General features: G+C 50.6%; 1 protein-coding gene across 1 annotated transcript in view; it reads right to left on the reverse strand.

Moving 5' to 3' along the window:
• LOC144725108 (potassium voltage-gated channel subfamily KQT member 4-like) overlaps nt 1-15,479 on the reverse strand; it is an 88,702-nt gene extending 73,223 nt beyond the window's left edge. The window contains exon 1 of the mRNA XM_078604580.1: nt 15,085-15,479. Coding sequence (XP_078460706.1) covers nt 15,085-15,479 — 395 coding nt within the window. The remainder of the gene's footprint in view (nt 1-15,084) is intronic.
• Nucleotides 15,480-21,942: the final 6,463 nt, after the last annotated feature.

The following is a 21,942-nucleotide window of genomic DNA, read 5'->3' on the forward strand; positions in this document are numbered from 1 at the left end:
CACAACATTTACAATTCGAGTACGACGTTTCGCTGATAATTGCAACCACCCTTATCAGGCGACAGCCAGAGTTGGTGGTGGCGGGTTTAACGATACATTTATATTTACGTGATCTAAGCCAAAATCCCGCTATTATGGATAACTCCAAACTAAATACTTCCCAGGACAATTGCATATTGGGAAATGGTTACAGACTTCACGAATAGGCGACGGGTTCCTTCCCATTGTTATTATACTTTGGAATATTTTTACATTTTACGGGACAATGTCTTCCGTTTTTGACGTGGCATTGACACAGTAAAAATATTGTCTGAAATGTTTTGTTCACTAAGAAAGGACAACATTTTCCAGGAAGAGCCCCGCTTTTGGGGATGTTTGTCCGGTTACTTTTTTTGGGAATCTTTTGTGAGCAATGGGAGGAAACTGCAAAGTCTTGGAGAAGACCGAGGCTTGCGGAGAAGAGAATGCCTAAATTCTGTCCAAAACCCACGAAGTTGCGTCGATTCCAATATATAGCTCGCTGCTCTTGCAGGTTGGTGTACCGCACAACAAGCCACGGCTCCATCATTATTAGGTGCGCATTGTGCTTTACACCTGGAGACCTGAGTTCGAATTAACACGTTGTCTTTCGCGACCAATATGATCCGTAATACAGGTTTTGTTTGGGTTAGATCACGTAAATATATAAATGTGTCGTTAAACCCGCCACCACCCGACACAGCCAATTACTAACGTTCGTCACGTAAACAGAACATGCCAATTCGTCACTACGTTGTTGTGGCTTTACTCTCCAACACACCGGTGTGCTGTACTAGTAACGAATTGGCATGTTCTGTTTACGTGACAAACATTAGTAATTGGCTGTGTCGGGTGGTGGCGGGTTTAACGATACATTTTTATTTTTATGCGATCTAACAAAAAAAAACCCTGTATTATGGATGAGTTCGAATTGCCGGCACAGCCAATTTCAGGAGAGCAAAGGTCACGAGTTGTGTGGGTGGAGCTAGTGATTGAGTGGGCGTGGCTACGGTAAAGGTCAGCGGAGGGGGCGGGGCTTAGTGACGGGAGGGGCTGCCAGGTCACCACGTGATCCAGTTGAGCCACCCAGAAATGTTTGTCAATTATATACAGAGCATGTTAATTTTGCCCATCTTAGCTGTTGGCAAATAAAAAACGAATAAAAGGACGTTCTGCATCTCCATACAAACAAAGATATATTTTTTATTCCATAAGCCTATTGGCTTTCGAGACCAATACCATCACGCAGCATTTGTTTAAGCGAACAAATGCTGGACCAGTTTGAACATTTTTGGGTCCCAAGTTTAGAGTTCGGTTTGCTGCTGGAATGCTGCATTTACCAGATCTCACGTCACAACGGGATTTGTTGTGACGCATCCCAGGATTGGCTTTGTCCCACAATCACAGGGAACATTCATTATCGCCGCCTGGTTTTAAATGAATTTAATTCGTCAACAGTGGCTGGCAACCAAAAAAGCCGATGTGAAAATCACTTTCAAAGTACAGATCTCGTACCCGCCGAGATATTGTTATCGATTCAAAATTGCATTTGTCCACACGAGATAATAAAAAAGAAAGGTTTTCACGTGCTTGGAGCTTGAGGATTTTTCCCTGGCCATTGCTAGCTGAAGCCAAGTATTGACTTGCTCTATCGAGCATTGGAGGCCCGACCGTCGAGTTGGGGGCCAACTATTACAACAAAAAACAACACTTCTAAATCTTAGTTGGGAAGCGTTCAGAAATATGAATCCAGAAACACGAAACGCAGCGTGCCCTATCTAGCCCTTCAATATCCATGGGCACACTGCCCAGCACTGCCTGGCAGAGTTCCCGAACGCAGTGCCTGCACGTTTCATTCGAGACGCGCCAAAGCGCGGCCCTGGTTTGTCACGCAGCGCTGCAGTGCCCAGATACCCTTAGATAAACCACTTGGGGATACACAGCACACTCAGTGCTTCCACGCCTCCCGGGGGACACGAGCCAACCTCGGATTTCATAACCCGCCTGGTTTTCAACTCCAGGCTCAGTGGCCAATCCTCGCGTTCATGTGCGCACCAGTTGACAGCCGCTTGGTATCATTATTAGTTTAAAGCTGCTCGCTTAAAGGCAACTATTTTTTTACTATTCCCGATTGTACCCTGATTGTGTCATCAGAGTCACGTCCCAAGATGATGAATCCATTCAGAACTCACGTGGCCGTTGCGCAACCCTTTGTGCTGGAGAACGACCCTCAGAAATGGATATCGCAGATCTACATCCGAAAGCACTCTCAAACCTGCCCTGCCACTGATGGTAACGTGAGTCTAATGACAGTTAAATTTATATTTCTCAGAACAGTAAGTTATCCTAATTAAGTGCGGATCCAAAGCTAATGTGATGCTTGTTTGTGCATTCATTGGCGACCGAGCTGACAGCATCAACTCCCTTTACTTGGGAACTTGGTTCGATCACAAGCGGCTGCCTGGATTCAAACCCAAGAACTCTGCGGTGGTGGCGGCTGATAGCTCTAACTTCTATGTCACCCGGCCACCTAGATTGCAAAAATGTTTATGATACTTCCGTCTTCCATCGCATAGTCTGGACGCAGACAGCACATTGAAGGGTCCTCCCTAGTCCAGGGCTTCCGAGAGTCCATTCCTTGTTCCACTCTCTAATCATTCAATTTCCTGTTTATATCGTAATATTTTTATTATTATATTTTTTACTCTTCCCCACACAATTGCAATCAAGCTGTCGCACTCGACCAACACCCGACGAGTTACACTGGAGAACTGCACTACGCCACGGTGGTGCGAGCAGTGGACTTTTGAAAAATAAGCATTGCCCTCAAAGCACAATCGACGCACGCTCGCACAGCCTCATTACATTTTTAAAAACATCACCGTATCGCTGTAATTAGTTTAACACGTAGTAGTAGGAGACTTTCGCCACCCATATTATCCATAATAGAGGTTTTTTTGGGTTGATCGTGTAAATATAAACGTGTCGATAAACCCGCCACCACCTCGGGGGCTCACAAGTGATGACATCACATGTATCCCTGTGTTTAAAATTGAAACAGGAGGATTTCTCCACAAATATGTCTGTCGCCTGATGATGCTAGTTGTAATTACTGGCGAAACGTTGCACTCGATTTGTAAATGTTGTGGATTTACTCTCCAGCACACCGGCGTGCTGTATGAATAACGAATTGGCATTTTTTGTTTACGTGACAAACCTTACTAATTGTGTCTATTTACGCGATCTAGCCCAAACAAAATATCTTGCTGTAATTAAGCTGTTATTATTTTTTTTATCCCCATCAAATGCAATGCCAAGGTTTGAATTTCTTCCGCGACTGCAGCGATTGTGGGAATGTAGCAGGGTTGGAGTTGAAGGGCCATCATCGCCAATCCTAAATGACTCCAACGGGAGCTGGGTTTGTGTCCCGTCGGAATGGTGCATTTCCAACAGCCGAGTGCCGAGTGTGGTTGCGGGTTCTTGCCGTGGCCACTCGCACGCGGCCGCACACTGTGAAGCGTCAGGCAAAGGGGACAGCCAAGACTGACCAACAGTCATCTACACCGGGCTTCAAATTCCGATGATCAGATCCAAACCAGTTGCTCCAGAAGGCGACCTGGTCGGCCTTCCAGGTTGAATCAGAAATGGCTGCAAACCGTCGATCCGGTGCCACATAACTGTAACATTTTTGTCAACGCCATCATCAAAGCGGCCACCAACATCATCCCCAGAGCCCAGTGAAAGTGATACACTCCATTCTGGAATCTAGAGAGCGATTAACTTCTGAAAGCATTCAACAGAACTGGCGACAAGGCAAAGGTGTCAGCACTATTAGAGGCTCTAATTTCGGCCAGACAACAGCGATGGTGAGAAAAAGTTAAGGAGATAAACTTTTGACACTGCAACTGCAAAGCGTGAAATCCTCAGCACCATCTCAGCGCCAGCGAACTACCCATAAAAAAGGCACCACAAGTCACCGCCGACCAAATCGCCTCCTCGCCTGCACAAAAGCCGCAATAAACAAGCAGAACAAACAAGACATATGCAAAAACCTCACTGCATCCGTAAGGAGCGTACCAACAAGCTCCACATTCTCCCGTCCGTACTCAAGGGATGAGATCGTCCACTCCCTATGGAGCACCAAAGCCAACAAAGTCGCAGGCAACGACAACATCTATCCAGAATTCTTCAAGAACTTGGGACCTGTCGACCAAAACTGGCTCGCGGCCTTGTTTACCACTGTCCATTTAAGTGGCACAACTCCCAGAGCCTGGAAGGGAGAACAAGTCGTCGCCCTACTGACATCTGCAAAATCAGCAGGTCAAGCCTCAAGTTAAAGGTCCATCTCACTGCTATCGATGGGATACAAATTGATGGGAGTGCATGCACCTCACAGGCATCGCGCCCACAGTTTAGCTAGACCAGCCCGTCGAACAAGCCGGCTTTCGACCTGCCAGAAGCTGCTGTGAGCAGGACCTTTCACTTACCAGCTACATTGAAGCTGGATTCCAGAAAAAGCAAAAAACCGGTACTGCCATGACACCGTCTGGAGACGATGGGGTGCCCACTCAAGGCAGGACTCATCATCAAGTGCCGTTCAACACCGAATCTGCTGTATTCGCAACTTAGCAATCGACACATCTGGGTACACCTTTCCGGTAACACAAGCCGTACAAAGAATGTCAATGATGGCTTACCCCAGGGATCAGTACTGGCTCCGATCCTGTTTAACATCTTCACCAGTGACCTGCCAAAAACATCATCCCGCAAATTTGTCTATGCAGACAACATTGCAATGGTTACTCAGGGAACAAACCTGAACTCTGTTAGTGACACACTAACAGAAAACTTGTCCGTATTAGAAGACTACTTTCGAAGCTGAAGACAATGGCCGTATCCAACCACAACGACTATCTCAATCCACAATCTCAATAACCGCGATGTAAACGCTCAGTTGGAAGTGCATTTCTGTGGTAACTCTGTGAGAAACGAGCCATACCCTAGTACTTGGGCATAACATTAAACAGAAGCCTCACATTCAAAAAGTATATTTACAAGGTGTGCAAAAAAACTAAAAGCAGAAGAGTTCTGATACGCCAACTGGCCGGTACAACGTGGGGAGCTGAGTACTGCACGCCAGTCTGGGCATGCAGCGCCCACAAAAATAATTGGACGTCCAGATGAACACCGTCCTTCGAACGATAACGGGCACAAGCGAAATGCACTCCCACTAAGTGGCTTCCAGTTCTGGCCAAGAATATGCGAGCAAACCTCCACCAGGTTGCCACGACATCGAACCAACTGGAAAAAACCCGAGGAAGTGTACATCTACCGTTACACCAAGACCTGCTGGATCCTCCATGAAGCCGTCTGAGATCCTGGAAACCAAATCTGGAATTGCGCGAGACAACTGTATGAAGCGGGGTCAACTGGAGACTGCTGCCAAACACTATGGAGTCCTGTGGAGGTTCCAAATAAAAGCCTCATCGATGACCCCACCATTGCTCTGCACGGCTTTGATCTGCCAAGGAAACTATGGTACTCCATCAACCGCTTCAGAACAGCAACTGGTCGCTGCGCACACCTCCTCCACAAGTGGAGAATTAAAGACAACCCAGAGTGTGACTGCGGCCACCTGAACCAGACAATGGACCACCATTTCGCGAACAACAGCATCCTATAAATCTTGACTTAAAACTTTCGTAACTGCAGGAATTCATATTACTACGACGTTTCGATCACAACACAAGCGATCGTCATCAGGAGGACGATCGCTTGTGTGGTGATCGAAACGTCGTAGTTTTTTGTTTATTTAATTTGTATTAATTCGAACCTATCTACGTGACTTTACCGAAATGCCCACAGAACAACAGCATCCTGTTGTCGGACTGAGCAGTATTTAGCCGCGCTACTCCCGGTCAACTGAAGCGAGGATTTAAATTGGGTAGATTGTGGAGAGGCATTTGGAGGACTGGTCATGGATTGGTGCCTCGGATTGACACACGAGCTCTGACAATAACGTAGAGCTATCATCTCCTCTGCCGCCCAGTGATCCACTTAATTCACCATCATTATTATCGTCGTAATTTTTTTTACCGCAACAGTGGTGGGGAGGGCACCGCAGAGGTGCTTCGGCTGTCAACTATCACCACATTTTCCTGCCCTTCGCAGCTCCTCGGTCAGCTACGAGTCCCGTCTCATCAGTTCACGTGTTCACATATTTAGGGTTCAATGTGTGTGGCGAAGCCGCGTGTGGTAACGGGTCTTCCGAGGCATCGCGTCTTCCGAATGCTCGCATGTCGTTAAAGTTTTTAGTCTCTGCAATAAATTTTGGCAAACCAAGCGGCGTTGCAGAAATAACTTTTAGCTCGTAGTGGCCGCATTTTTGGATGCGAGTGATGCCACTTAATGAAGAGCGAGAAGGACACCGCCTGGCAATGACTCAAGGTAATCAATACCGAAGAGACAGCGGTCGCCACACATGCGCGCACTGCCAACACGCGAGCAAACTAACAGTGCAACGCGCACACAGTGGCGCCTCGGAGCCTCATTAGCACGGTTGGCTATGTACGGTGTGAACAAATTTCAACGTACTTACATGCATTTGAGCACCGAGGGAGCTCTACAAGTTCCTGAACCCGTACATATGTATGCTGAACTTCTTTCGCACCGTACGTCGCCAACCATGCTAATCAGAGGTGCGGGGGAAAAAAAACCCGAGCGGCCACCTGCGATGAAACCCAATTCTCAAGTGCAGCGAGGCGGCCGATTACCAATGTCAAAATAACATGCGTTCTACTTGACGGGTCTTGCTCATCTCCGAGGGAGCATGGGCGGCACGGTTGAGGTGCAGTGGAAAAACACGTGTGCCTCAGAGCAAGAAGGAGGTGGGTTCGATTTTGGACTCGGCCACCTTTCTGTGTGGAGCTCTCCCCCCTGCATTGGTATCCTTGAGGTTTTCCGGTTTTATCCCACAGCTAATACAACACAAAAAACGTACAATGTAACGGTGGGTTGGCAAAACATGGCATGCTGAAAAATGTCATACAAGTCATTAACTTGGAATTACACCTATCAACATCACCCGATTGAAAACAACTTGGCAGGCCCCCTCTAAAAACGAGTGGCTTGAGGCTTCGAGGTTCTTCCGGGTTAACAAATGTAACAAATAACAAACTAATCACCATAATGTTGTGTTTATAGTTTGTTGTCCTTCCGCACATCTCGAATTAGCACGGTTGGCCGTATATGTGGTGCGCAACATAAGTTCAATATAATAGTGGTCTATCCACTGCTGGATGAAGGCCTCTCCCAAAGCCATTGCCAGCCCTCATGGCACTACAATGCGCCCAGCACGTGCAAACCAGCCAATGTCGTTGCTTTCGAGGGCTACTGCGTCGCGAGTCATGCCCTAGGGGCCAACAACCCCAGCCGAGCGACGGATTCTGCCCAAGTCCACTTTACTCTTTTGTGTGGGAGAATCGGGTGTGGCGGTCGCATACTCAAGGGATTCAGTGTTCTACTCATATAAAGAGCCTCGGCACCACACTCGGAAGAATATCGTTTGGTCACCACGTGCAAAATCGCAGTCAGGTCCTGCAATGTTCATAGTAGGGATCTACGGACACATTCGACCACTATTGGGTCGTGACAAAGCCAATACGGTGGCCGTACGTATGTTGAACTTCCATGTATTCCAGATGCAAACCAAAAGTGACTACCACGCGTTAGCGTGTGCCTGTGTTCCTTGTGCGAGATGAAGGGAGCCGATTGGTCGGCTTGGTCCGTAGGCGGGGCGAGCGCGATGACATCACCGATGACATCACAATCGATTCCCGCTGCGGGCATTTTTGTGTAAGGGCAAAAATATATATAATAAACGACGTTTCAGGAAATGGCCCTTCTTCATTGGACAAATATGAAGGGCAATTACCCAAACGTTACCTAATATATATCGAGCTGTATTAACTATTGAGCTGTATAGCTCTTATTCAGAAGTGACCTAATAGACTCAACGAAATGACTTATCGCGTAGAAATTTATAGCAGCCAAATACTCTAAACGCACGTTGATTCTAAATGTAGAGGAAAACCCTGGAAGACCCGGAGAAAAATCCACGTGACCACGCAGAGTGAGAGAGAGAGAGGCACGAAAACTCCAAATATACAGCAGGCGGCCGGATCGGGATGAAACCCACGACATCCTGTATACCAGGCGGGGTATTTAACATCTCACCACCGTGGCTGTCGTTGCATAATGGTTCGCACACTTGGCCTGAAATCTCGGAGATTGCCGGTTCGATCTCCCGGCATGGCTACTGAAACAAGGGGCACATTTCCCAAATGCCCCTGCGCCTTTTTAAAGTCTTTACCCGCCCTGCAATCTAAATGGGTGCACCGCGAAGAGTCAATCGGTGGGTTGTGTGTGATGGGGTAAAGTGTGGGTTCTCCCACCGCTTCCAAGATATCTTGCCGGGGTGGAAGAGGAGGCCAAAAACCCCTCCAGTTGGGCTCTCTGTTAGAGCGAGCTCCCTCTAGTGGAGGTAATTCTGCCAGCAGCGGCAGGAGCAAGCAATTGCGGGGCTGCGCCTTTACCTCGCTATATCCGTGTCCTGTAAGAGGTGGGATCACTTCTTTTTGCAGAATTTCCAACATTGGCTGGACGTTCGACAAAAGCACGAACATAAACGTTGCATGAATCGGCTGCTCCTTTACCTCGCTATATCCGTGTCCTGTAAGAGGTGGGATCACTTCTTTTTGCAGAATTTCCAACATTGGCTGGACGTTCGACAAAAGCACGAACATAAACGTTGCATGAATCGGGCCCCGCAACGAGTTGGTTATGACTTAAAACTTTCGTGACTGCAGGAATTCATACTCCTTGGTTCTTTCGGCAAAGTCACGTGACTTTACCGAAAGAACCAAGCAATAGTTGGTTGTGACCTTGGCCAGGATATGAACCAGGTCCCTCTGGATCATGAGTCGTCCAGTAAACTGGCCCTATTCCATTAGGGATTATTCGAAGCTATAAATATTGCAGTGACACACACACACCCAGAGTGGCCTCCCGTGCCCACGCATCCCTTCTCTGTAGACGCAGCCACCACTGCGTCAATGTCAATCCACTGCTGGACGAGGGATTCCCCGCGCTGTGCGGGCCGTGGGAGTTATTCCACGATACTCTACGCAGATCTGTTCGGGGTTGTGCAGTCAGGGGAGCACAGAAGTGCAATACAACGATGGATCTTTTCTGCATTGTCCACTGTTGCCCAAATAGCAGTAGAAGCCGGCACATGGACGGGCGGATATTATTATCCTTCACGGTGTGTAGACATGACAATCGATTCTCATGCAGCACTCGTGGGGTCGAATGTAGAGTTTTATTTATTCACATAAACCACGCAACACCTGTGGCAGGATGTCGCGAGAATGCGCCGTGGAATCCATGGGGCTTTGTCGTGTGGGGCAACCCCAGGCGAGCGGCGCATCGCTCGGATTCTCAAGACTCAGACGGACTCGAGGGTTTCGCGTAACCAAAATACCACGCGCGTGCACACACACAGTCACTCAGCACCAAGCAACATTAATAGGCACGAGGAGAAGCCGTCCCATCGCTTATTCAGACTCTCGTCTCCCGGTGTACTCCGTGGCCAGCAGTTCCACCCCGTCAGGCTCTGCAATCCCAATACGACGCACCCGAGAAGGAGCATTAACGGAGTGTCATCCTCCGATTTCAGCCAATGTCAGTGTACGTTAACCGCGCATAGTGATAGAACCCAATTGTTTGGATTTTGTTCGGCCCTTGTGGCCTCTTGTAGGTGCAATAATAGATGAATAACCCCTCAACACTTCACATCATTCCGCTTCCCTGCATACACCACGGGCTGTTGTTTAGCTGGTGCCGTTTTTTTTCTATTTACCATGCCAATCAACGCTCTCAACGTAATTAAGGTTTTCGAGGCCGATTATCCGCATTGGACAGCGCCAGAGGCCGATGTGCAACCGTCGGATGTTTAACTTATCATGCGTCTGGAAAGAATGTATCCACAAAGTGGTTACCCAATTGGTGGATATAATCTTGAAGCGCCAGTCGCTGACTCACAACCACTTCTCAGTATTTCATAGAGTGTGCGCGATTCACAGTGTGATGCATCGATCCACAGGCCCGAGTCGCATCTCACACCAGCTATCTTCATGATGGTGGACACGCCTGGTCAGTAAAGCCGCGTGGCTGAGAGTCGGAGCCATCGCCTGTTCACCTTGGGGTGCACCAGCGATGTCGTCTGGCCCCTTCACCATTTAACTTAGTTGGGAAGTGGTGGTATCGCGCGCCTGTCATCCAGCACTGTGGAGGCGAGGGTTGGTTGATCACACACACATGTTGTGAAACTCCCTTCCCGTGCGTGTCGAGGTGCCATGCCGTAGCTCGCCAGTAGAAGACAGTACAGCAAGTGGACCAAAGTTTCCCTCTTGCGTGTTGCGGTGTTTTCTCCGTGTGCTCCAGTTTCCTCCCACGTGTGTAGACATCTTAACATAATAACCTTATCCAGGACCCTCCCAATAAAGCCCCATGACTCAGTGTCGCTTTCCTGGATAAATACAGTCATTATAATTGTGATATTACATTTTTACTTTAAACTTTCGTGACTGCAGGGATTCATATTCTTAGGTTCTTTCGGTAAAGTCACGTAGATAGAAACAAATAAAATGAAAATAATGACAAAAAACTCACAACGTTTCGATCGCAACACAAGCGGTCGTTTTAATTATTTTTCTTTTCATTATTTTCTATCTACGTGACTTTACCGAAAGAACCAAATAATTGTGATATTATTTCCAAATTGACTCTTTCGCACTAAATAGCTATGAAGCTGTGGAGGACGGTGTGGATGTGATGGGGACACATTCATCAGATGTACTGCTGCTGCTGGCACTGCCCATTGCGAGCTGTATCTGTGTTTCTCTCACCTGTAAATTCATTTCCACCGTCTCACCTCAATTTGTTTAATTTTAATGAATCATCCCGTGGGATGCGCGGGCACGATTAACACGGTTGGCTACTACGCTGCACACATACATACTACCACCACCCATCGTTATTGTACACATTTTTGTTTAAATCAAAACGTCACACTCCGTCAATGTTCCTTATGAATGGGACATCCCTGCTTTTTTTCTGCTCCCCACACAGTCTGGAACTTCCTCCCATAAGATTTATAACATCACAAACTCCTCCTTGTTCAAGCCTAAACTCCTACATTATTGCCGCAGTTGTTCAAGATGGCCATGGCCGACTACTGATCCAACAAAGACGAAATGGATGCAGCCAGGAATAAAGTGGATCCAGATTGCAATGCGAGCTATTTTCAAACTAAACAATGATTGTTTTTTATTTGACCAAGTAAGGCGCACTGGGCTATGGAGCTCTCTTTCAGAAGCGACCAGGCCACCGGTGACAGCTCAACGAAGTGGCTTCTCACGTGGAAATGGAGAGCAGACAAAGAACTCGAAACGCACGTTTCTAAATGTGGAGGGGAAAACCGTAGGACCCGGAGAAAAATCCACGCGACCACCGGGAGAACATATAAACTCCAAATATAAAGGCGTCTGGGTTGGGATCGAACCCACGACCCCCTGTATACCAGGCGAGGGAGTTAACATCTCGCTACCGCGGCACCCCCAATGAGTGCACAGAAGAAAAAAAAACGACGAATGTTTTGGCGTGTTCATACTCCGTGTGCTCTTCACCTTTTTGTTCTAAAGCACCGGTGAGACAAAGCCATCAAGGAGGTTGTCTCTGGTGTAGGCCAATCAGGTCCAAGGACAATGCATACATTATCGCAGCATATTTGTTTGCATATTTTACCACAAGCATGTGTGGTTAATGCAGACTTGATGATGCCTTGTTATCGGTGTGTCTATTTGATTTTTAAACTGTCAACCAACACCTCCTGTATTATTGCCAGAAAGAGGTAAATCCTTTTTATTATTTTTTTCATATCAACGTAATACTGACAAAAGGGGGCCCATAAAAATACGCGTTGTTAAAATGTGTATTTTTTCACAGTTGAGAGGATTAATCAAGTAATTCACTAATTAGCCATACAAATAAATGAGTACTGCTAAGGTTTAGCTACCTCAGGTGGTACCAGTTCCTGCCCTGGCCCATGGGCTAGGAACAACAGAATATATGACCCAAGTTGGCCTGCACCCCTGCTTTTCATTCACCACAATTTATTTCAATGTGATTTTTAAAATCAAATAGTGAACACAATTACTGTTTATAAATTATGATGATGAAGCTGGAGTCACATGAATGTTCACCAGAGGAACCTGGTTCTCTTCTGGGGCTCAACTCTTCACCTTCTTGGCTTGATAATAGAACGTGAAAACAAAAATCTCTCAGAAAACTAAATCCTGGCAGAGCCAGGATTTTCAGGGAGAGGGGGAATGAAAAATGATACGAGTTGTTAGTAAGTAAGAACTTGTCCCTTGCTCTCTATTCGACGCGTGTGCGGCGATGGCGCAGCCATCGATCGAGGGTCGAATTCGAACCGCGTTGTGTGATCGGCATCGCGCTCGTACTGTATACGCAACTGCGCACAATTCTGTGAGTCACTTATAACCGCTTTGCCTCAGCAGGTGACTCAGCAATTCCGCCACGCTGTCCGACTCCTCCACAATGTCGAGTCGAGCCTCCCTCTGCCACGTGGAGGGAAATCATCTCCACGTGGTACCTGTCATGTGCGTATAGGAACAGGCATTGCAGTCCCTTTTCGCTGCGTGTGTACCGAATTTCAAAAATTGCGCGAAAAATTCGCTTTTTTTTCTTCAAAGAACGCATTTGCGAAACGTTCAACTTAGAAGGAAAAAAGTTCCCTCGTGAATCAGCAACGTATATGCGATGCAACGCGCAATGCGGCAAACTTATATCAGTAGATTCCTGTCTACCCCATCGCCCTACCAGTAGCTACATCCCATGAGTAGCTATGCCCGTCGTTCAAAACCCACCGTGTTCTTCTTGCCGTTGTTGTATGACAGTTAATGTAATACCCGCGCACTTTGAAGACGCCTCTCATCATGAACAGTTGGCAGGGAAGCCACTGCGTCGCACTACCTTACCCAGTGTGACCGTGCCAAAGCGCAAATCCTAAATGCGACCATCACCCATGACACAACTACGCGGATTGTATCTATCTATAGGTATGAATTTGGTCATCCTGTACATTAATCAGTGGTCTACATTTGCACGGCGAGTGGACTAACCCACATCTCCTTCCATCTGTATGGGGATCGAGCGTTCCCCCCTTGCTCACGAGGGGCGATCCGCTCTCCTCCCACTTTGACGAGGTGGTCCAAATGTCTTGCGACTCACAAATTAATTGACCATGAACATCTTTTTCCTATGCATATTCAATTTCTGTTTAAAATAAACGTTGCTTTAAAGAAAATAAAAGATACGTATTAGAGGATAAAATTGGGTGTTCACAAGACATTTGGACCATCCCATCCTGTAGTATAAACACTCATCAACCAAACGCAGGACCCTTTTTTCAAAGAGTCCGACGAGCCGGTGAAGCTTTCGTGTAATCGCAGTAACTCTTATTGGAACAACATGCACGTCTATTGATACGTTTCAATCGACGTGCTCGATCGCAATCACATCAGACACTCGTGAATGAATTCCATAAGAGGCCCATTCCACTCACGCACGCAGCCGCCACTCGGTGCAGAGCGCGTGGAGCCGCGCTGCACTGAGCGGAGCTGCGATCTGCACTGAGTGGAGCTTCCCTGCATACGTGAAGCTTCCCTGCACTATACGGAGCCTCGCTGTACTGAGTGGAGCTTCCCTGCACTGAGCGGCCACTGTGTCGCGCCACCACGACTCAGCTACTTTACTAAACACACATTCCCTCTCCGTCTCTGTCTCTCTCCGGTACCATCCGGTCTCAAGCGCTCCTTCGTAGAGAGGTTGTTCCAAGCGACCCGACGGTCACTTCGATGGAGGTCTCACTTAAGCCAAGTGCACCAGAATTGCAACGATAAACAACCCACGTCGCATATTCATTGCGTTGGCTCGTTATGCACGGTAACAGCTTCCTTTAACAATGTCAACTAAGCGCATGGAATAGTGTAATCTGGATATCTGTTCAGCAGTTCCGTGTAAGAGGAAACGCAGGGCGCTTTACAGACCTCAGCAAGTGAATTTATATGCGGTTCGCCCGACATCCAAGGTGCTCATTCATACGCCTAATTAAAAACTGTACATCATTAACAGGAACCCGATATGCGAACTGCCCAGAGGGCGCAACTTCTGGATACACAAGCCCTGCAGATGTGTCTATGTATGTTTATGTAGGGGTGTTTATGTGCCCCCTGTAACGATTACGGATTCGGGTGGAAAAGCAAAGTTAATAAAAAAAATCTGCACATCAGAAAACATTATTTTACGTACGGTGCTGTCATTGTCAGTTGTTGGGAACATTGGTGCGTGGATGAATGGGTGAGTTGAGTTGGTGAGGGTTGAGAGATCGGCTGAGGTTGCATTTCGAGAGTCGAATTTGTAGCGTGAGCGAGTGGAGTTGACGAGTCGCGAAGTGAATTGGTCAGGGCGAGTCAACCCGGAGAAGAGATTTGGGAGTGAATGGACGGTGGGCGAGTTACGTGCAGGGCGCGCTACCCCGAACGAGTTTGCGAGTGAACGCAGTCGTAGTCACGGCTCGTCGTAGTGGTCACGGCTCGTCGTAGTGCTCACGGCTCTAGTGGTCACAGCTCTAGTGGTGGTCACAGCTCGTCGTAGTGGTAACGGCTCTAGTGGTCACGGCTCTAGTGGTCACGGTGGCGCTAAGCGCTACTGCTGCGTGGCCGAGCGGAACAACTCGCTCCTGGGCGAGTTGGGGCGCAGCGTTCGAGTCACCACCGCAGCGTCGTCGTTGTCGTTGCGTTTATGAGCGAGCGGAGCAGCGCGAGTCACGCCGCGGCTCGGTGGTTGTATGGGGGTGTGCCGGGGGGAGGTGGCGGGGGTGGTGGAGGAGTGGGAGTGCAACAGGCGGAGCAGCTCACTCACACGAGTGCGTGGTAGGCGAACGCCCAGCCGCGCGGCCGCTCCAGCACGTTGTAGAGGGCGTTCTGCAGGCGCCGGTAGCGCGCGTGGCGCTGCGCGGCCCGCCGGTAGCGCCACGCGCGGCCCGGCACCACGGGCACCGGCACCTGCAGGATGCTCCGCTTGCGCTCCACCGACAGCGCGAACGTCGAAGACGACGCGGAGGAGGCCGCTGCACCGGGCGCGCGGACACCGGGGGATGCCCCCGTCAAAACCTCTCCCACCAGCACCACCTCCTCCACCTCCTCCTCGTCTTCCTCCTGGAGCATCTCGACCGCGGGCTCCATGAGCCACTCGCCGCCGCTAGCGCCGCCGTCTGCCGGAGTCGCGGCTTCGAGCGCCGAGGTCTGAGCGCGCATCGCGGCCGCGCGGCATGGCGCTGTGCGGGGGAGAGAGGTCACCGGGGCCACGGCCTCGACGCCACCATCCCGTGCGGCCCCCCCTCCTCGGTGCGTCCTGCCAGAGCGTCTCGGGGCGCACGTCGAAGGCGCGCGGTGGTCCAGGAGCCGCGGGTTGCGCGTGGCGCCTCGATGAATGAACGCGACGCGGCGCTGCCTTTAATAAGCAGCGATGCACCCCCCCACTCCCCTCCCCTCGGCAGTTCAGCCACCGCCACACGAGGGCTCCCCGCTCCACCTCCCCCGAATGCGCGCGTCAGTGACTGCACCTGTCGCACGCAATCACGGGGCGAGGTGTGCGTAGTGCGTAGTGTGTGTCAGTGTGTGTGTAGGTGTGTCAGTGTGTGTGTGAGCGTAGTGAGTGTGTCAGTGTGTGTGTAGGTGTGTGTGTCAGTGTGTGCGTAGTGAGTGTGTGTTTCAGTGTGTGTGTGTCTGTGTGTGTGTGTCAGTGTGTGTAGGTGAGTGTGTGGGGAGCGGTAGTGTAGCGGTTAGCGTGCTGCGCTACGAACCTCGTGACCCAGGTTCGATTCCTGCTCACGGCCAACACCAGTGATAGCGATTATCTGAACCGGTCCTGGGCCTCCCCTAGGTCGACTCAGCCTGAAACGAGTACCTGGTGCAGTGTGTAAACATCGCCACTGGTGGAGACAAAGGCGGTCGGGCGTGGTGCTGGCCACCCATCCCCCCGTGTGCCGTCCCGGCCTTCATAGGTGCTTGCTAACAGCACTTGCTCCTACAGGCTGTCAAGGCTATACGGGGGATCTTTGTCTTTGTGCAGGAGGGGGGGTGTCACGGCGCCTCGTGGCTTTGCGCACCGAGGCGGCTAAGGTGTCTCTGTCGATGGTGCGCGCCTGTGACGGGCGGCTGGCTGGACAAGTGCTGTGTGTGGGCTGCCGCTGGGGACTGCGTTGTGGGGGCAGCAGGGTCCAGCAACGTCGATATCCCCGCACGCCCCACGAGGCTTCGGGACGCCTTCATCCAGCAGTTGGGACGGACCATGCCGGCTGCTGCTGCTGATGAGGATGATGATGACGATGATGAACGGTGTGCTCAATGAGCAAGGTGCAACGCAGCCGTGCAAGAAAATAACAAGAAGCGGTGTGCGCAAGAGAAACAATGACCGTGCAAGCGGCGTTGTGTACACACGGCTCTGAGAGAGGCCACCCAATGCTACAAACCCCGTATCACGAGCATGCAGTGCCGGATGAAGCTAGTTGCGGGGCATGTAGCAAATGATGTTATAAAGGGGCCCTAATTTTAAATATTAAAGCACGTACATTTTTTACTTGCATAGTAAAGTAATTTCATTTTTTTCATTTGCTATACGGCCAGATAATACAACTCGCTAACCTTAAACACCCGGTCGTTCGTAAAAGTCGAAGGCGGTATAGTGCTAGAGTAATAGAGCAAGTGCAGAATCACCGAACCGGAATTGATAGCTTGAAAGCATTTAGCGCGGGGGCCTTGAAAGTGCGGGGCCCGTAGCTACATATGTAGCTCCTCTTGCTACGAGGATAATCCGGCACCCCAAAGCATGACCAACCGCCTTGCACCTGTAAGTATATCGACCATCACCTTCGGCCATGACCAATCCACTGCTGGATGAAAGGCTCCCCCATGGCTGTCGCCATCTCTCGCGGTCTTTGCGATGCGACGTTCACAGCCCAGCGCGTGGACGCGAGCCGATTGTCATCGCTCCATCTCCACGGTGCGCGATCCTCTCGGTCGCGTTCCATCTCCTTGGCTGCTACTCCATTATTCGTCTGCAACAACCCTCGGCCATGAACCCTACCAGAGGTGCGTCCTGCCCACCATGCCCGTTTACCTTTTGTGAACACTTTGAAAGATGTATTTAACCCTGCGTATATGCCGACATATGCCCCGATTATCGCGGCTGGCTACGTACGGTGCGAAATAAGTTAAAGATTCAGTACACACGCACGCTCCCGAATGATCTAATACAGTATTCCTCATTCTGCCTCCAATGTCGCTGCAATCAATACGGCGAAGACAACAATCTTGAACGTATACAGTTGCCAGCATTTGTACCCTTGACACATTTTGCACAAACCAGGAAAATGCGCATTTGACAACAAGTGGATCACTGCCTTGTCATCCCCATCATCATCATCGTCGTCGTCGTCGTGGCAAGCAGCCCCCACCGCTCTTCTCAGCCGTTCTTTCACGCCTGCTCTTCCACGCCTGCTCTTCCATCCCCTCACTGCCTCGCGACTCCATGATCCATCTCGCTCGCGCACCCGAGCGGATCCCATTGCTCCGTCGTGGGGAGGGGGGGGTCGTCTGCTTCGGGCTTGCCCTCTGTGACGTTCGTCTCCGTCCATCGCCTCCAATGGCGAGCGACTTGCCCGACCCCGGCTTCACTTTTGCGTTTCTTCTCGCGGAATCCACGTGCTCCTCAGCCTTGGCGTAAATAACCAAGGTGCATCCTCTTTCCGCGTTGCTTTGCGCAATTTTGTTCAATTGTCACGAAGAGTTCAAGCCAGGTCCTACAGCGGACAAGTGTGTACTCAGTGCACACTTAATCCGATGCATTTGTGAAACGCCGTTTGCTGTCTTTCGTCCCGCACCTCCGATAAGCACGGTTGGCCGTGTACGGTGCGAAAGAAGTTCAACAAACACGCGCACCTCTTCCCCCTGGACATCTGTGAAATACTGGAGATCTGTGAAAAAGACCTTTATAGCTCATCGGATTCCGGCAATATATAATTAAATATTCTGATTCGGATACATACGAATGTAACTGTGCAAAACTATTAAATCGAATGTCCACCTCTTTATTACATTACTTTGAACCCAATTTACCTTCCATAATTCATTAGCCATATACATATTTTACAACATTCACATTTTTACCAGCCTTAATTCATTTTATTACAGTGCTGTATAATTCAAACAAACATCTCACACTTGTATTCCAATTGTGCTCGCGGCTTCATGTCAAGAGCGACTGATACATTTCCCTTCTGAACTTTCGCTGCTTTTGCAACGTCCAAATACCGCATGAAAGACGACATCAGAAACATCCCTCTGTGTGTGTGTGTATACATTCACGCAGTGACCTTTTCGCTATTCAAAGAGTTATTCGCGGCGTGCCAATCAAACTAGAAAAAATAACCTCGGTGTGGAGATATGACGTGTCTGTGCGTGTAGTGGGGAGCGGTGGTGTAGCGGTTAGCGCTACGAACCCAGCGACCCGAGTACGATTCCCGCTCACGGCCAACACCCGATGACGATTTTGTTAACCGGTCTTGGGCCTCCCCTAGGTGGACTCAGCCTCAAGTGAGTACTTGGTGCGGTGTTTAAACATCGCCACTGGGGAGACAAAGGTGGTCGGGCGTGGTGCTGGCCATCCACCCCCTCGTGTGCGGTGCCAGCCTTCATAGGTGCTCGCTAACAGCACTTGCCCCAACAGTCTGTTCACGCTATACGGGGGATCTTTGTCTTTGTTCTTGGAGGCCGTGCTGAGAATATCAACTCTCCACACTTGCGGACCGGCTATGTTGGTTAGCCGGTCTAACCCGGGAGTCGAACCCAGCTAGTCTCGCCAGTGTCGGCTCAGTGCTGTGAACCCAGCATCGGCCTCCGTGACTCACGAGTCAGGGAAGAGGAGGAGGTAGAGGAGGTGGTGGAGGAGGTGGTGGAGGAGGTGGTGCGGTGGGTGGCTCGTGAGTGCAGGAACAAGGCGCGCGGTAAACATCGTCGAAGCAGCAAGCGCGTTGATGCAACTCCACGAATATTTCGTAGCGAGAGAAGAAGTAGAAGACGACCCCGAGCGAAGTTTGCAAGCCGCCGCTTCGTAGACAGCCCCCACCCCCGCCCCCCGCCTTGCCGATGGTTGACGTCCACCACTCCGCCAGCCCAATTGGCCGTCAACAAGCGGGGATTTTGGCACCAAAATTCCGCGGGGTCGCTGCTTCTCTGCCGAAGCAGCGGCGGCGGTGGCAGCACTCCTCCTCCTCCATCCTCCTCCTCCAGCCTCCCTCCTCGCCCCTCCCTCCTCCTCCTGCCTACCCCCTCATCCTTCCTCCTCCTCCCTCCCTCGCTCCCTCCTCCTCCTTCCTCCCTCCTCCTCTTCTTCTTCTCTTTGAGCAGAGGAGCGACCTCCGCGGGTGATGAGGTGGACTCCTCGTTTACGATGCGGAATGGCGTCCACTTCTGTGACATTGACCCGGCAGCAGCAGCAGCGGCAACGCAATAAAGAAGTTGTGCACGTGGGTTGAGGTGAGCACAGCAATACTGTTGATGTTAGACGAGATCGTTGTTACACAGCAGTAGTCATGTTTACCTTGTTAGGAATTGGAGCAGAATTGAATGTTGGATGTTCTCCGTTCATCGTATCGCACCTCTGATGAGCACGGTTGGCTCTGTACGGCGTGAAAGACGTTTAACATACATGCATATTAACCATGTTTTAAATATTAACCATGTTAAAAAGGTTATCAAAGTTGAGATAGTGGAATGCAATGTTAAAGTCTGATAGTTTATCATCATCTTTAGATATAATATTAACAACCATGCAAACAACCACAGCCATACACCACAAGAACCACAGCCGCACACAGCAACAAGCGCTTCAACAATCAGAATCAACCGCTCAAACAATCCCACACCACAACGAGCGCTCAAACAACGGTGATGGACCTCCGTAACGGTCACGACACCATGAGCGTCACCCACCTCCTCCATGTACGCCGACTTCGATCCCTGCACCTCGTTGACCGGGAGTGACCCCGCGGTATAAAGAAGGGGAATCGGTGGCTGGGGATGAGGTGCCATGGTCCGAGGTGTTAGGGAGTGGAATCGGTGGCTGGATGAATTGGAGGGAAGGGGAGAGGGGGCGGTTGGGATGAGAGGGGACGTCGGAGGGGTAACGAGGAGAGAGCGGTGTATGAGGGAGCTGTGTGCGACGGAGGTGGAACCCTCAACTGTCTCCGCATGCTGGTGAGCAGAGCACCCACGACAAAACGATAAACCAAACAGCAATCATACACGAAGAAAAAATGTGCCAACACAAACTACACACGAAAACACAACTGCTCAAACACGCGACTGCAGACATGGTCCGAGGTGTGACGGTGTGCGATCGGTGGCTGGGGAGTGAACGTGACAGGGATGAGAGGAGGGAATGGGGGTAGGGACCGTGGGGATAAGAGGGGAACGTCGGAGGAGTGGCAAGAGGAGAGAGCTGTGGCTGAAGGAGGGAGCCGTGTTGAACACGTAGGCTTTCGCGACCAATATCATCCATAATAGGGGCGTAGATGTGTCGACCTTTTTTCTGCCTCTATATAAGGAACGAAACAGTTAGACTTCTGCACAAATCTGGCTGTCGCCTGCTGAAACAAGATGTAATTACTGGCGAAACGTCATACTCAGATTGTGAATGTTGTGGCTTAGCTCTCCAACACAGCGGTGTTGCTGTACTAGTGACGAATTGGCCACGTTCTGTTTACGTGACAACCCTTACTAGTTGGCTGTCGGGTGGTGGCGGGTTTTAACGACACATTTATATATTTCCGCGATCTAACCCCCAAAAACATATATTAGGGAGCCGTGTGTGACGGAGGTGGAGTAAACGTGCACGAACCCTCACCTGTCTCCGCGTGTTGGTGGGGAGAGTCTTCAGCCGGGCCCTCCTCGCCGGCAGAGCCCGCAGTAGATGCCGGCCGCTACCTGCACAGACGCTCTTAACCACCTCTCGGTGAGGGTCCTGGCTCAGTCCACCCAGATGCAGATGCTGGCGGGTCCGCCTGTCGTCTCCCTCACCTGCAATGCCGCCGCGTGTCTCCCACTCCGGCGACGTCGCTGCTGCTCTGCATCTCGTCACCCACTGCTCCTCTCTTTGTGTTTAGTTGTGTTGTCGTCCCCCCCCCCCGCATCTCCGACGAGCGCGGTTGGCCACGTACGGTGCGAAAGAAGTTGAACGTGCACACGCACGCCGCTGCTCCTCGTGCCGCCACTGCTCCGCTCAACTGTGGCCCAGCAGGGCGAGGGGGGGGGGTTACGCAGCTCCGCAGCTGGCCGCTGCGCTCGGCACGCCTGGGTTCGCCAACCTTGGGCCTTAATGGGTCGCCGACTCTGGCGGCAGAGCTCGCGTGGCCCCTTCTGCCTTCAGCCGCCACTCGCATGGCCTCCCCCCCGGTGCCGCAGCCTTGCCCCGAGATGACCTCAATCGCCGGGAGCACGGCTACAAGGTGACCCTCCCACTGGACGCCTTGTACAACAATGCAATTGTGGGGGTCGCTAGCCCCCGAGATCCCTCCCTCGATAATGCTAACGGCCGGGCTAGCATCATCAATCGCCCCCCCGCTGCTAGGTTCCTCACCCGTGGCGTGGGAACCATCGCCCGAGGATTCCCCTCCCCCGCGGGTCCGCGTAGCCGGCATGGCTAATTACCGAGTAGTAT

The sequence above is a fragment of the Lampetra planeri genome, chromosome 22 (assembly GCF_965212315.1).
Source record: "Lampetra planeri chromosome 22, kcLamPlan1.2.h2, whole genome shotgun sequence".
NCBI lineage: Eukaryota > Metazoa > Chordata > Hyperoartia > Petromyzontiformes > Petromyzontidae > Lampetra > Lampetra planeri.